This window comes from Emericellopsis atlantica, assembly GCF_019669845.1.
Source record: "Emericellopsis atlantica unplaced genomic scaffold F5Z01scaffold_8, whole genome shotgun sequence".
Classification (NCBI taxonomy): Eukaryota; Fungi; Ascomycota; class Sordariomycetes; order Hypocreales; family Bionectriaceae; genus Emericellopsis; species Emericellopsis atlantica.
This window is the reverse complement of record NW_025764710.1, coordinates 930471-945688: the sequence shown is the minus strand read 5'-3', so window position 1 is coordinate 945688 and position 15218 is coordinate 930471. Positions and strand designations below refer to the sequence as shown.

Genomic DNA, 15218 nt, shown 5'->3' with positions numbered 1-15218 from the left:
CATGCGATCAAGAACGCATAAATAGAGCCTCAACGGCTATCTCTTTTGTAATAATACAAGGCACTTGAACAACCTTCTCCACAGCGCATCACAGTAATGTAATAAGGTCGAGGAAGACTGTGGTGTTTTGCCAACCCTATACCTGCTCCTGCGCATTAGCAGAAGTCTGACATAAGTGTCCCATAATCCCCAGAAGGGTGGTCCATGGATGCGACTAGATTCTAGTAGTAACCGATGTGTCTAGCTAACGACGGTTTTCTTAGATCGATTGGGGGATGGATCTGATGAACTAATGACAAGTCGACTGTGGGTGCACAAATCCCAGAGCCCGAATGCTCCATGCAGTTCTCCAATCCTGCTGAACGGCGGCGTCGGTACTGCAATGTGTAGCAGTAGTATATCTAGGCTTTAGAGGACCGGGCCTCGCTGCCAGGCCAGTCCCTGATCGAAATTGTACGCACCTACTAGTCGAGGTACCCAAAACTAAGTCCACCTTGAACCCGATCTTAATTAGACGTACGTGGCTTGGGCTGAACCATCGGAGCTGATCACCACTACCGCCACTCCGTGAAGCAGGGGCACCCTGGTCGAGTGTCGAGTGTCGACCAGTCGACGACTCGACACTGCACCAGCGGCCAGCCCAAAGCCCCTGTCCTTGCCCATGTTCTGATCTGATCTCCCAGTCTGCAGTTGAGAGTTGTGACTGGAGGTTGGAGCCTGTGAGTGAGTTGCCTTTTTTTTTTTCCCGCACGCCATCGGCGAACAACAAATTCAATAACAGTCACAGAACTCTAAGCAAATAGTCCAGCCTCTTGCTTGGTGACCTATTCTTTAATTCTAGCGACACTCTGGCTCAATCGGACTCTATTTGGTTTCAAGCTTACCGGCGCCATTGGTAGTCAAATCCCACCTACCTGTATTCTTATTCGAGAAGCGTTAAGGGGTGGATATTCGTCAAAAGAAAGCACCGTTTCGCCTAGTGCCCCAAACCATTAGAACTTACCGCATTGTTTTTTTTCTAACCTCTTCTTCTTCTTTTTTTAATTCACTTTTACGCTCTCAAGCGCAGCGGAACCCATGCCGTCTGTATTTGTTAAGGTGCCAACACCACCGCGCTGTGCCCCCTTCGGCAGAATGACCCTTACTCTCTTCCCCGACGACTGAAACTCTTATCCCTCCTGTATGTATTCTCATATATTTGAGCACCAGAGGAAAAGGCGCAGCTGTCACAATCATGGAGCAGCTCTCTGACCAGCTGCCTACTTCACAGGTGGACTTGTCAAGCATGAGGCAGCCTACCACACTTTCGCCCCGGAAACCGACCAAAGGACCATGGTCAAAAGCAGAAGATAGGCAACTTGTCCTCGCCCGGAGAGTATGCGGTTCAAGCTCGTGGACAGCAATTGCCATACAAATGCCTGGACGATCGGCGAAGCAATGCCGCGAACGCTATCATCAGAACCTGGACGAGAACCTGTGTCACGACCCGATCTCCCCTGCCGAAGGGCAATGGATAATCGAAAATGTTTCGCGCCATGGCAAGCGTTGGGCCCATCTTTCGCGACTTATGGGTAACCGCAGCGACAATGCCATCAAAAACTGGTGGAACGGGTACAACCAGCGTCAGCGCAAACAACGCGAACGACTGGACCGTCCTGGTCACGATGGTGCAGTTCGGTTATTTGAAGTTCCGACTTCTCATCTAAATGCAAAGTTCCCTGCAACTGTTTTAACTGCTCCGGCATCATCAGCGGCAACACCAGCTTTGCATACTTCCCCCTCCACTTCTCAAAGTATCCACGTTTGGGATGAACACCAGTCGCCGCAGCCACCCACGAACTGTGCCAACGCTACCTCTCCTCACATCCGACTGAGTATCCAGGCGTCGGTCAGCTGTCGGCATTCGCTTCAAGCCAAAAATGCGCCGAGACGTCACTGCTGCCGCACCCCAGCCCTCGAAAGCATCTGGGCCTGCTGCGATGAGTGTGACGCATCGTTACCAGTCGATTGCCCGCAGTGCGCTCATGTCCCACAACCTGTATCTGTATTTAATGCCAATCTTGCGGCTGACCGGCCTACCGAATCACTGGATGAAGAAGCCGTGCCACGCAAACGCTCTCGGCTTCTCGACCGTGGCACACGCTCAAACATCAGAGACGAGCATCGCCACGCAACAAACCACATAAATGTGGAAAGGTACGGCCATGATTATCTGGACGTCAGTCTTGGCCCTGGACCATTTCAACCAGCTCAAAGGGAGTACTCTCAGCAATGGAGTGTCCAGCAACCGTCACACCAAGACCCGTGCACCCACTCACGCCACCGCTCAACACATCTTCCCGATCGGTCACGCCCTGGTCTTTCAATTAATAGTCTCCTGAACTAGGCATGAAGTTTGAAATCTGATAAGGGGGGCGGAGACGTGGTGATGATGTAATTGTAGCGAAGAGTGACCGAGTCCTGGACTCATAGCGACAACAGGAGCCTCACTGCTGGATATTGTAAGACACGAATGTAACAACCGCACCCAGTCACCAGTGAACTGACGTCAAATATAAATACACCAGTCGAACGGGTGCCTAGTTTTCTCAGTTCTCCAACAAGCGAGAAGCGTCTTTTTCAACTGCGCGATATTGCACAAGTTGAAGGCGCCGAGCATCCAGATTCTGATTGATCATTGGCCACAGTGTTTCGCCGGCGGGAGTTCAGGCCGAGCCATATGCTGTAGGGATTCACCTATGCGAAATCTAGCACACTTTGTTCTACATAGCGGTAGGTGCCTCGAGGTGCATTGACCGGCTTACAAAGGTCGTTCGGCTGAAGAGCAGCTCGTCACATGCTGTGACATACCGTCTGGTGGTATCTGCACAGCATTCTGTCACATTCAATGCCTTCACGGGCATAGTATAGCTTGTGAGTACTAAGTCGTTGAACATATCAAACATGGCAGCGCATAGTCTAGCGTTCGACCCTGAACAGTTGCCAGTGTTCTGGCCTTACATTTCCCGGCGTCAAACCTATGGAGACCGTCTGCAGACCTGCTGGTCAGTTTTGAGCACGTTGCGGCAAGTCAGGAACCGGGTCACGGAATGGTTTCCTGATCGCCCCTTGGGGGTTTTGTAAATGCTACACCATGCGGATTAGATATCTTACCTGCCCTACCGCCTGTTAGCATTCTCCGGCCTCGCCAGGATCAAGTCAACGCCGCCCGAAGCAGGTTTGGATGTGCGTAGCCAAAGTTCATGCAGCTTTGGGATGGCGCAAACAGACATGGAGCTTGTGTTAACCGACCAGACAAAGCTAACGGCAAGTATTGGTCCTGTGTCGCGCCTCTAGGTAGGTAGTTTAGGAGCAATGATCACACTACGATCACATAGTAACTTCCCCCGACCAAGGACTTGTCGCAGAAAAGAGCGAAACAAGCAGAAGTAATTGCGCCCAACTCGCCCAACTCCGGCTCAAAAAATAAGACACGACACCAGACGATTCTTGTGTCCGATCAATCAAATCACTAGTAATCACGGTCACGTCACAGAAAGATATCACCACCTTGACCATCGACCCATCTCCGCCACGCCACCTCGTAAGCGCTCTCGACATTGCTGACCCAGCGGCGCGTGTCGAATAGCGGGCATGCCCACTTACTTTCAAACAAGATTCGCCGCATGTCCATGAGTGGACCGCGGCCTTCACCATAAAGGCCATTCTCGAAATGGTACGTCAGTCCATTCCCAAGAGCAATGGCTGTTTGCTCGTACTCAGTCTCGGTATTCGCTATGAGTGTAGCAGCGATTCGTTCGCCTTCCGCGGATCTGGGAAGGGCACCCTTGAGTATAGATGCGGCCATGCGCGAGCACATCTTGTAAGGATATCGCGGAAGCGTGAGCAACGGCGTACTGGACCACAATACGTCCGCCGCCGTTGTATGAGCGTTGCACTCTGGGGTATCGAGGAACAGATCGCATACGCGCGCTCGTGCAATGTGTTGGTTCTTTGGCGCCACGTCGGTGAAAATGAGGCGGCTAGTAACCTCGTCACCAGCCCAGGCCTTGGCTGTCTCAAGAAGGTTGGCCTCACCCAAGTCGGGAAATCGAAGGAGCCACAGCACAGCTCGTGGGACACCAGCCAAAATGCGCAACCATGTGCGGAAGGTCGTTGGCTCAATCTGTGACAAACGCAGGCCGGTCAGCTTGAGTATCGGTCAGAAGAATAGTGTATGTCAAGCCTACCTTGTACAACTGGTTGAAATTGCCCAAGATGATAGCTTCATCGGGCAGAGATGGAAACAATGACTTGCGCATCTGCCACCTGCGCTCTTGCTCTGTGGCCCATGAAACTTCGCGCTCACCCGGCTCGCTTGACTGCGCATGGTCGCAGCAAAAGAAAGTCTCCTTGCAGTAGACGACATTCTCCGAGTACACCCAATCGCCGTCATCTTCTTCATTTCTATCTTGGAACAGGTCGTCGATGCTCAAGTTGTTTCTCCAAGGCCGAAGTGTGCCAGGCGGTACAGTGATATGATCCGCTAAGATGTAGTCGCACCATTCAGCGCCGAGAGTCCCTGCGAACCCCATGAATGACATCTGGATTGGAGCTGGCCTAGCAGCGAAAATATCGTTGCGCGCGCCTCTTGTGTACCCATTCAGGTTCACAAGTATGTGTATGTTATCTTCCAGGATCTGACGGACAACAGAAGCAGAAGCCCAATCACTAACGTCACGGAAGACAGGAGCCTCTTTTTCAATTTTCTGCCGATACAACGATTTGTCGCTGGGGCTTGTCGCATAGCAGTGTGCGCGCACGCGTCGCGTATCGTGAAACCCGAACACGGACTGCATCAAATGCGCCAGAGGATGGTTATTGAAATCTGAGGAGATATAGCCAACATTCAGGTGATGTGCTGGTGGCGTCGGCGGCCTTGGCAGAGAAGCTGGCAGCCAAGATGACTTCAATGTTAAACAGCTGGTACGGTGTGCGTTTCGCTGAGATATCGCTCGCACGTCCTTTGCGCTTAGCGGACACGTGAATGTGTGGAACGGAAGTATTGTCGGCGCTGACGGCACAGTCAGCCCCGGTGGTAACGGCATGCGCAGGTCGGCTGGTGGCGATGTACCGAACTCGATCTGTGCCAGATAGCTGTTACGGACAGCAACACGGGTGGCGCGCTCCACGAGGCGGACCAGGCGACAACCTTCCCAAGACTGACCTTTCCAGGCTCGCAACCAGGCTGCAAGTTGCTCGCCCTGGTTTTGACAGAGTTGCGCAAGGTACGTCGACATTGACCAAATCATGTCCTCGCGGAGTGTATGTTTGCCCCAGTGAGATGCCTCTTCAAGTTGGTGAGCCACGATATTGACCACACGTTGAGTCACTCCACTGCCCCGACCACGAGATCTAGCGTCCACCAGAGCTCCCGAGTCGTCTACATGCCATCGATCGAATCGACCGAAGTCGAGAAAGACCCCGCCGCGCCCTTTCCAGTCGCAGACCGAATTCAGTGCTGTGAGAAGCCCACAGACGGCCTCGGAGAAGGTCGGATTAGCCTGGACCGCCCTTCTGTAGTATGTAATGGCATCCTTAATGCGCCCTCGATCTTTGACAGCATTGGCGAGATTTGTCAGCGCAATATCGAAGTTCCCATCACAAGCGACTGCTTGCTGGTACATTTGTATCGCCAAGTCAAGCTGGCCGATGTCTTTGAGAAGACTGCCAAGATTGGTGTGCAAGTGAACATGTTTCGGGTCAAGACGCAGACCATACTGATAGTACGCCAAAGCTAGCGCAAGCCCACTCCCTGGTAGGATACCAGGGATCTTCGTCGACCTCATTGTTTCTTGAGCATCTTGTGAAAGCTGATGGCGCCATCCTGAGCTCTGCACACCAGCTAGCAGTATGCCAACGTTGTTTGCTGTAGAGGGACTCTCTTGCAGCGAGAGCGACAGGTAGTACAAAGACAGGATGTCGCCCACGCTGAAGATACGCGAATCGGGGCTTTTCCTCTGTGTGTCGTTTGCCATGGAATCCTGGAAGATCTTAGCCAGAGATAAGAGCGAATTACTCGTCGTCTGACTTGCGGCCCATCTAGATCCTTCATCGATGACATGGGCAAGCCCAGGAAGCTCACCCCGGCCGCCGAAAAGGATTTGTGCTGTTTTTCGAGCTTCGGCTGGTCCCAATAAAAGCGGCGGTGGTTGACTAGTGGACAATTCACCATGCTTCCCTGGCGGTGACAAGACTTGTTGTATGCGCCGAACAAGTTCTTGCACATTGCTTGCGCGCTGCCCAGTGCTGATAAGCACAGCTTCTTCAAAGGCCTCTGCTGCTCGACCGATTTCCTGCATGCCATAGAGCATAGTGCCTTTGGCGTGTAGCAAGGCCAGCATCCTGCCATTTTCGCTGCCTGGTATAGAGTATCCACTTGAGCCGTAACCACCAGAGCCAGCTCCTAACAGACTGTTCCCCTAAAATGGTCAACATATGTGAGGGATGTAGAGCTCGGATGTTTTCTTACGGGTCCTGTCCAGGAAGATGGTCTTCCGCGTCCAAGCCTCAGCGACTCTTGAACATACGTGATGGCTTCAATTGCTTCTCTGCTGCGTTTCCTGTAAAGCAACCCGACGAGGTGCTCTGTAGCTTCCAGATACTCGGGACACATTGTCATGGACCTTGACCAATATTGCTCGGCGTCGTCGTATCGCCCCAAGCAATATGACGCCGCCGCAGCATTAGTCATTGCCACAACATGACTGGACATAAATCAGCAAAGGCAAAGAATTGTAGCTACCAGGTTGCTCACCGGGGGTTTGTCACGAGGATATGCGAATACCACTGTAATGCATCCTCGAAATTACCGAGGCCATAGTGAAGGCATCCACCCATCAGCATTCCCTCTTGCCATTGCCAATTGTTTTGTTCACATAACGCACTGAGTATCTCAAGGTTGAATTTTGCCGCAGATTGAGGTGTACTTTCGAATGACCCCTTTGGAATGAAGTTACGACTTGCCGCCAGGGGCTGTGGGCGGTTATAGAGCTGCCCAGTTTTTGGCAACGCCTCGGAGGCGTTCCGTCGTCCATCGTCGGGGCCCTCTTTCTTGGGGGTCCCATTCGCGCTCAGCCCAATGGGGTTGGGGGGCTTAGGATAGACGAAGCCTCGATGACTGCCAGGCTTACGATTTTCCCGCTTTGCCAAATTGGCTCGTCTCACCGAAGCATCCGTCAATAAATCAACATAGAGCTGGTGTGCTTCAGACAGCGTCTTCTCACGGAACGCTGGACTGTATCCTGAAGCCAGCGCATTGACAGGCATAATGGGTTGCGCGTACGCTGAAGAAAGCAGCGAGCCTGTGAAAGTAGATGGAGGTATGTCAAAGTCGACGTGTGGCGAATTGGCAATGTCTGGTCCAGCTGCGCGGCCACTCTGACTAGCACATAGTCTAGTTGCACGATAGTTCCAGGTTGGCTGGTCGGTCTGCCAGCCTTGCCCTAGCGACAAATCGTCCGCCGAAGGCATAGGTGGCGGACAAAAGGCACGTACATTGTTGCCATTGATTCGAAAGTTCGGTGGTGATGAATCTTCAAGCCAGCAGCTCAACTGCATAGATGTAGAGTATTGGCACAATGACGATCCGTCATGTTCAAGTTGATGCGGTGCAGGGTTCGCATGTTGACCGTTTGAACCCCATGCCAGCACTGGCGTCGGCAGTTGTCCGTCATTTTCCGAGCTCCTATTCCCCCAGTGGTATAAAGACCTGGCGCCTTCCAGTTTTCCCTCTGGTGACTTAAGAAGTCCGAGCGATGTATGTTCTTCGGGCGTGAGCGTCGCCCCTGATGTGGCATAGACTCTGGGCCGGTGCCATGGTCCTTCGATTCGTCGGTACGGGGAGAACCCGAGAGTCATATCGCGTTGGCCCATCCGTGTCTGTCGAAAGGGCGATGCCCGTGAAAATCCAGCAAGGGGCTGGTCGAGACTCGGACGGAGCTCAGCACGCCTGGTTGTGGAGCGTTGCCGAGAGCAGTCGTTCTGGCGTCTTCGTTGCGACATGGCTTGAAGGTGACTTCCGAACAAGATAGACAGCTTTTGCCTCTGCTCAACGACCAGATCACTCTGCGTCGAAGGCCAGCGATGCACGCATGCGATCCTGTCGCAACGCGTTAGAACTTGGAGGCATTGGCGAGCACTGGACCAATGCTGTGCGGTATTGACTATTGACTTCAATCAACGCGAGGGGATGGCGCTTGCTGATAAGTGATCTGGTGCGCTTCGTTCCTAATAATCTTAATCCTCCGCTGCGGCGGAAGGATCGCGCTCTAAGGTCAATGTGTCGCTTTAGAATAGAAGGAGGGATTCAAGGCAGTGCAGACAACAAATGCGATACTGGTGGCCGTAGCCAATGCGCCAGGGCGTACGTGGTATCTTGAGCCAAGCATGTTTGACCCGTGGCACCCAAGTCCGCTGCTGAGGTGGGCAGAACCAAGGATGCAAGCATGTACCTACCCGAGAATCTCAACTACTAAGCAGAGACGAGAGTTCGCCAACACCAAGCTGGATTCTGAAGGCCAACGTGTCAACAATATGATAAAGAAGACACTGGCATTACCCATGCTGGACAGTACTAGAGTATTGTCTGTACCCCTTCTAATTTGATGTTTGAGGGATATTTTTTGCCCGAGGCTCTAGTCTCGAGGACTCTTGCAATTTTGATGGTTGTAATACTTGGCATTCATCCTTGACTTGCTTGCTTCAGGTAGTTTGACTATGATTTACTGTGCACGCGCCAGCGCGGGTCGCTGCCCGGCCCTTCGATACCTCTTTGCTCCATTAACCATTGCACTTGCTCTTGACACTGCATATATCTCATTAGGTACACGCATGGATCGGAACGAGAAGCGCAAACATGCGACCAGGCACTTTCAGAAGGTGCCTGCTCAACGGCGACTTTTAGCACAGGAGACAACCCTAAGATAGTGTGAAATGTTGACCGCGCCAATGGACCAACACATCCATATGATAATTTTAGATGTGGCGGTGAGTATGGGGTCATGTCAATCTTCCTTGGACAAAAATTGAATTCAACCACGGGGCAATCAGGTTGATTCAGAGTGAGTCAAGGTGAGCATTTCATGCGGGGGTAGTCACGATTGTTGTTGTGCACAAGGCGAGGAAACAGTACACCGATAAGAGCTGGTATCATGATCTCGTGCTATCATCTTCGACCGGTGGCCGATGCAGTTATCGTGAACTTCGCGTCATCATTGTAGTGCCTGATGGCTATCTCATTCGTCGGGAACTTTGTGATTGTTAGTCGGGGTTCAGGATGGTGGATGCCAGGACTTACTCTCAATGTCTCCGCTGTCAATACCCTCGATGACAGTCTGGGGAGACTTGCCATCGACCTGGCAGCCAACGCTGCGGGCAGTACCCAGGACCTCCTTGACGGTGCCACTGAGCTCCTTGGCGAAAGACTTGTAGCGCATCGTACGAGCGATAGCAATGACCTCATCGAGAGGAACAGACTTGCTGTGCTTGATGTTCTTCTCCTTCTTGCGATCGCGTGGGGGCTCCTTCAGAGCCTTGATGATCAAGGATGAAGCGGTGGGCACGACAGACACAGCGGCCTGGCGGTTCTGGATCGTGAGCTTCACGGTGACACGGAGACCTTTCTAGAGCGACATCAGTGGCAGTAACCAAATATTATTTTGCCAAACATACCCAGTCGCCGGTAGCCTTGGCAATATCTTCTCCGACCTTCTTGGGCGACAGACCCAGGGGACCGATCTTGGGCGCAAGTGCAGAGGAAGCACCGACTTCACCACCAGTGGCGCGAAGGTGGCTGTGAGAGATCCATGGTCAGCGCGAATCACTGATAGCCATTGCAGCAGCAAACGTACATGACCTTCACCTCATTGGGATCGAACTTAGGAGCTAGGGGATGTCAGCATGTAGTTTACGGAGTAATCTTTTGCAGACGTACGCATGATGAAATAATCGTGATATCGACAGAGGCTCGAGGTTAGCTTGCCGAACAATGGAGGTCGAGAAGAGGTGAGGTTGTGGAAAAGTTGGGTTTGGCAAAAAGTTCGAAAGCTCAAATTGGGAAAAATGGTGTGTGCCCTAACGAGCAGTGGCTCGTGCGTTCAGCAGGCTGAGGTAAGGTCCAAAGATGGTTCGTGAGTGGCCAGGCTTGCTAGAGTGGGTCTTGGCAAAAACGTCCGGCGAATCGCGATGAACACTTCTACTGTAGATATCTGTACCTCGTTAAGTAGAACTAAACCAGACATGATACCGCGCCGCGAAACACATTACTGAGCCTGCACTGTAATTACTACCATATTCATTCTTACGGAAGCTTCTCAGGAAATACATCCGCGAAAGAATTCACTCCTGTACATATGTATCCCTCAATGGCGAGTGTTTTGACGAAGCAGTTAGTCATCGATGATACACATACCATCAGAATAATCATGAAAATGCCGTCGCTTGGTCCATGGTTTGCCTAGGATCTTTGTCCATCACTAGCCTTTGAATTCTTTAGCTGAATTCTTTGGCTCACGTTGTACAACTCTATCATTTGACTGCATCAAAAGGCTTCTCTCCTCTCCCTCGATCAACACTGAGATCCAGTGTGTGTATTCACAACATGCGTAACATGGTGAGCATTGTAGCGGCGATTCCATACTGAATCACAGGTGCAAGTTGAATACGAGCACTAAGTAGTGCCACTAACAGCAAGTCTAGAAATTTGTCAGCGCAGTATTGTCAGCGGAGCAATGAGCATACTTCATCAAGTGTTCCATGAATGTCTGCAATGACACATCATCTGTGAAAATCGTCTGCGCGGTTGTGGCGCCAACTCCCCCGTACGCTCCCGTAGTGTGAGTAGTCGATGGGTTCAGCTTCGACAACAAGAAACGGGCCTGTGATCCGCCTGCATCGCAAACAATGAAGCGGGGAAGCGGGAAACGGTCGGTGATCAAGTCCTGCGATTCATTAGAAAGGTGTCCACACAGCCGGTGTCTACAAAGAGACTTACTCGAGCATCTTCCTTTGGCTGTTCCAACAAAGCGGCGAAATTCTCGTAACCCTCCTGTTCCTGATAGCCAGCTTTGCGCCACTCTGCAACAGTCTCACCGTGAAATATCAGGATATGGAAAAACGTATCGAGCAGCAAAATGTGCGTCGGCTGAATAGACGCCGAATCCAGCAGAACGGGCTGGCCCCCGTCCTGGTCAAAAGTATAGGAGTCGAGGGTGGGCTGGATCATAACGAGAGAATTCGCCACGTCTTCATGGTTGAGTACATGACGGTAGAATGCTGTCTCATCCGGGGAATTGTTGAACACTTGAAGAAACTGACTCCGTCTCAAGTGAAACATAAACTGAGGATAAAGCGTGAAGTTTTTCTCCAGACGGAAAGACGAGGGGTCATCTTTTCTGTAGTCTGCGAACCTCGAACACAACCTTATGAGCATACGATCAACCCAACGTAGGACGTCTGGGCCGTCGTCGACTTCTGCCTTGAAAACGGCAATTCTGGACATAAGGACTGCAGCAGCTTCCTGGTCGAATGATTGTGCAACGGTCGGATCGCCAGCCGGCCCGCTGAGATTGCGAGCAATCGTAGTGACCCGTAGATGGAATTGGCCAGACGAGTGTTGGTAGTACGTCAAGAACTGCATAATGCCTTGCTGTGGTGCTTGTTGGTGAGCGGGGACCCCTTGACTCGCAATCTCGAAGTAGATGCCGTAGCTCGCCTGGGGATCGATGCCGCACATCTTCCACGAACAAGTGTTTCCGATGCCACATTCCGTTTCGCCGACGGACACTGATTTCTTGTTGAGCGAAACAGCGTGCCCAATCAGCCCAGTTACCTTGAGCTCCTTCGTGGTGAGGACTTCGAGCACCGCATTGAATCCCATGAGGAGGTTCTCGTCGCCATCCTTCTCGAATACGCGGACGAAAGACTGCTTGAACATGGACGAGGTGAAGCTGTCGGTCAAGATCATGTGTCCGCCCGTCGAGTTGCAGAGGCCTTTCATCTCCAGAAGACCGACTTGATCAAGGCAGCCAGCGAAAATATCAATTACATGACCATTATGGGCAGTCCTCTTGGCCAAGTTGTCATAGAACTGTGTCACGTTTGGTAAGCTTTGGAACACGTGAAGCGGGCAACAAACCAACCTTCAGAGCCTTCTTGAAATACTTGATGTTGTCACGATCGATGTCATGGTGCGATCTGATCGGCTCACGCAGCTCAGGTCCTACAACCATACCGGGGCCCTCAGTGGCAGGCCCACCAGCGAAAAGCATTATGCGGGCTCCGGCATTCTGAAAGGATGATTCCAGGAGACCAACAGCCACACTCAGAGCCACACCAGTGCATCGAAGATTTCGTCGATCATTGGCAACGGGCCATGGATCCTTTTGAAGGGCCTCGAGGGCCTTTGTCAACTGAAATTCGGCCTGTTGCACCGGCATTAAGAATCTTGAAGCAGGGCCCATGGGCATGGGCCTACCCGGCTGAGCCTGCAGGCCTGGACGCATGGCAGCTGAGGTTAATCCCAGCATATCCTGAACCTGTTTGGCGGAATAGTCTTTGCTACCCCGGAAAACGTACGATTTAGCGCATTCGTCGTATCCGATCTCGTGAACATGTGCCTGTCAATGTCAGCGACATTCATATACTGGAGCGTGACAGAGGCCACTACCATTGTCCCATAAGTAATCAGTCCCACGAGTGCGTTCTCCGGGAGGAGGCTCAAGCTCATTACCAGCGATTCTTTGAGAGACGCCAGGCTATCCTCCTCTTGACACATATCGACCACATAGAGGAAAATGGGCGGGGCAGGCGCCGGTCTTGAGAGACGATATTCGATCGTAGAATTAGCTGGGTGGAGTTCTGGGGGGATCGCATTGTTCGTTATGTCTTTGTAATGGGGCGGTAGCTGATTACGCGAGAGACAGAAAGGACATATCCAAACACGCGCCCGGGTGTCAACTTGACTGGAACTGTCAGTAACGCTTCGGGTTGCCGTCGTTTTCATACTTGCCAGAAGGGGTTCAAGACAGCTCGGCAAGGCTGCTTGCAGGTAACCGGCTCAAATTGAAGCAGAGGGGTGTCGAGCTTCTCTTTCAGAGGCGTGTACAAGACGCCTATGGGCGCGACAAGTCGAGATGCTTCCTACAAAGGTTCAGCCTAGTCCAACCTGAACACTGGACGCTATTCATACCATACGAGAGCTTGGGAAGACGTTCCAGCTCAGACGAGCGCCATCTCGATCCTCCATCTCGCTCCATTGTTCTTTGAGAGCTTCGTAATCCATGATTGCCGTTGGAGATCCAACAAGTCGCGGGGGTGTGGTTTCCGTTGGCGCTGGTGGGAGCTATCGTGCGCACAACTGTATGAGAGTCGATGGTCCTTGAGGCTGAGGTGTCCTCAAGCTGGCCGAACGTGGCAGGACTTCAGATAGAGGTCGATGCTCAAGCTTGAGGTATAGTGGGGCAGGTCCTCTACATGCTCCAGTAAGGTAAGGCCGCTGCTAAGGCACGTACCCCCCACTCTGTCACCGTCACGGTAAACCCGCTAACTAATAATCTTCCCCAACTTTTTCCTTTTCCAACCAGGATCTCAATTCTTCGAAATTTGTCTCCGGTTATCGGCCGTGTAACAAACCAAGCAACAGTTCATGATGTCGGTACGCACGCTTCGCATTGGTATGTGAAAACCCCCTTACAAGCCCGCTAGCTCTCATAAACATGACGATGTCAGGCTTACAAAGTATTTTTAGGATTGATTCCTGGAGATGGCATTGGGAAGGAAGTCATTCCTGCCGGCCGCCGGGTGCTTGAGGCTCTACCAGCCTACCTCAAGCTCAAGTTCGAGTTTGTAGACCTGAAAGCTGGGTTCGAGGCTTTTGAGCAAACGGGTGCCGCATTGCCAGAAAAGACGGTGGACATTCTGAAGGCAGAGTGCGACGGTGCTCTTTTTGGCGCCGTGAGCTCGCCTACTCAAGCTGTCAAAGGATATTCATCCCCGATTGTTGCCCTCCGCAAAAAGCTCGATCTCTACGCGAACGTACGTCCCGTCAAGTCGGTCATGACGGCCGTCAAGCCAATCGACATGGTTATCGTACGAGAAAACACGGAGGACTTGTATGTGAAGGAAGAAAAGACATACAGCGGTCCTGAGGGGAAGGTCGCAGAGGCCATCAAGCGCATTTCCGAGCGTGCATCTTTCCGAATCGCGACAATGGCCGGCGATATTGCTGTGCGCCGGCAACGACTTCGCGAAGAGGGTGCCTCCAGCATCCATAAGTCCCCCTTGGTGACTGTGACACACAAGTCGAACGTGCTGTCACAGACGGATGGCCTGTTCCGTGCCGCATCTAAGAGCGCTCTGTCTGCGGCAAGATTCAATGGTGTGACAGTCGAGGAGCAGATTGTGGATTCAATGGTCTATAAGCTCTTCCGCCAACCTGAAGATTACGACGTTATCGTAGCGCCGAATCTCTACGGTGACATCTTATCTGACGGTGCAGCCGCTCTCGTGGGTAGCTTGGGTCTGGTACCTAGTGCCAATGTTGGTGAGGGATTCGCCATCGGCGAGCCGTGCCACGGAAGTGCTCCTGATATCATGGGCAAGGGCATTGCTAATCCCATTGCGACATTGCGAAGTGTCGCACTGATGCTGGAGTTCTTGGAGGAGCCTGCGGCTGCTGCTAAAATATATGCAGCTGTTGATGCAAATCTTGAAGCCGGAGTTCTGGTGACCCCGGACTTGGGGGGGACCGCGACTACTGAGCAAGTTGTAGAGGATATCCTGAATAAGCTTTAGAGGTATATTACTATGTACGTATATATAGACTGATTTTAGGAAAATATAGAAAGTCTTAGATAATTTATTTAATATCTTTAGTTTTACTTTAAAAAATATTATCCTTATAGGAATTATAAAGGTAATAATATTACTATTATTATATTTATATTAAGAAGGTATTATAGGCTAGGCCTTATTAAAAATAACTTAATAGCTTAAATCAAGTCTATCTAATAATATAAAAAAAAAATAAATGAATAAAAAATTTATTAATTAATTTTTCTTAAGAATATACTATAAAGTTTATATATTTCTATAAGAATATATATATATATATATATATTAAATATATAATACTAAGTAAGGCTATTATAAGTTAATATATAAAGGGCTAATTATATTAT

The 15218-nt window shown here is 51.2% G+C and overlaps 5 protein-coding genes across 5 annotated transcripts; 2 read left to right on the top strand and 3 right to left on the bottom strand.

Annotated features, from left to right (window-relative positions):
- Nucleotides 1-1285: 1285 nt before the first annotated feature.
- Nucleotides 1286-1612, top strand: F5Z01DRAFT_619402 (Homeodomain-like protein; the record flags this gene model as incomplete). The annotated part of the gene is made up of 1 exon (XM_046261086.1): nucleotides 1286-1612. A coding segment is annotated over one exon (327 nt), but the record flags the coding sequence as incomplete, so codon positions are not given.
- A 1917-nt stretch (nucleotides 1613-3529) lies between these two features.
- Nucleotides 3530-7599, bottom strand: F5Z01DRAFT_619254 (glycosyl transferase family 41-domain-containing protein; the record flags this gene model as incomplete). The annotated part of the gene is made up of 4 exons (XM_046261080.1): nucleotides 3530-4165; nucleotides 4230-6461; nucleotides 6512-6746; nucleotides 6797-7599. 4 exons carry the CDS (start codon nucleotides 7597-7599, stop codon nucleotides 3530-3532), a joined length of 3906 nt encoding a protein of 1301 aa, XP_046120087.1.
- A 1560-nt stretch (nucleotides 7600-9159) lies between these two features.
- On the bottom strand, nucleotides 9160-10161 carry F5Z01DRAFT_542495 (60S ribosomal protein L12). Its single transcript, XM_046260540.1, has 5 exons — nucleotides 9974-10161; nucleotides 9891-9924; nucleotides 9712-9832; nucleotides 9338-9662; nucleotides 9160-9289 (listed from the first exon to the last, which is right to left on the bottom strand). Exons 1-5 carry the CDS (start codon nucleotides 9975-9977, stop codon nucleotides 9276-9278), a joined length of 498 nt encoding a protein of 165 aa, XP_046120086.1. The 5' UTR covers nucleotides 9978-10161; the 3' UTR covers nucleotides 9160-9275.
- Nucleotides 10162-10211: 50 nt separating this feature from the next.
- Nucleotides 10212-13577, bottom strand: F5Z01DRAFT_651271 (uncharacterized protein). Its single transcript, XM_046263220.1, has 7 exons — nucleotides 13229-13577; nucleotides 13049-13179; nucleotides 12707-13001; nucleotides 12180-12656; nucleotides 11033-12127; nucleotides 10780-10979; nucleotides 10212-10733 (listed from the first exon to the last, which is right to left on the bottom strand). The coding sequence occupies exons 1-7, from the start codon at nucleotides 13319-13321 to the stop codon at nucleotides 10709-10711; spliced, it is 2316 nt and encodes a 771-aa protein (XP_046120085.1). The 5' UTR covers nucleotides 13322-13577; the 3' UTR covers nucleotides 10212-10708.
- F5Z01DRAFT_651268 (homoisocitrate dehydrogenase) lies at nucleotides 13578-14992 on the top strand. Its single transcript, XM_046263219.1, has 2 exons — nucleotides 13578-13712; nucleotides 13787-14992. The coding sequence occupies exons 1-2, from the start codon at nucleotides 13685-13687 to the stop codon at nucleotides 14830-14832; spliced, it is 1074 nt and encodes a 357-aa protein (XP_046120084.1). The 5' UTR covers nucleotides 13578-13684; the 3' UTR covers nucleotides 14833-14992.
- The last annotated feature ends 226 nt before the right edge of the window (nucleotides 14993-15218 follow it).

What these genes read in the sequence shown, in the direction of transcription:
- F5Z01DRAFT_542495 (XM_046260540.1), bottom strand. An exon ending in CCCAATGAGGTGAAGGTCAT is followed by an intron (nt 9,833 to 9,890) that starts GTACGTTTGCTG and finishes GATCTCTCACAG; the next exon opens with CCACCTTCGCGCCACTGGTG. An exon ending in CCAAGGCTACCGGCGACTGG is followed by an intron (nt 9,663 to 9,711) that starts GTATGTTTGGCA and finishes ATGTCGCTCTAG; the next exon opens with AAAGGTCTCCGTGTCACCGT.
- F5Z01DRAFT_651271 (XM_046263220.1), bottom strand. Translation starts at nt 13,321, where the DNA reads ATGGATTACGAAGCTCTCAAAGAACAATGGAGCGAGATGGAGGATCGA. An exon ending in TCTTCCCAAGCTCTCGTATG is followed by an intron (nt 13,180 to 13,228) that starts GTATGAATAGCG and finishes GAACCTTTGTAG; the next exon opens with GAAGCATCTCGACTTGTCGC. An exon ending in TTCATGGAACACTTGATGAA is followed by an intron (nt 10,734 to 10,779) that starts GTATGCTCATTG and finishes ACAAATTTCTAG; the next exon opens with ACTTGCTGTTAGTGGCACTA.
- F5Z01DRAFT_651268 (XM_046263219.1), top strand. Translation starts at nt 13,685, where the DNA reads ATGATGTCGGTACGCACGCTTCGCATTG. An exon ending in GGTACGCACGCTTCGCATTG is followed by an intron (nt 13,713 to 13,786) that starts GTATGTGAAAAC and finishes AAGTATTTTTAG; the next exon opens with GATTGATTCCTGGAGATGGC.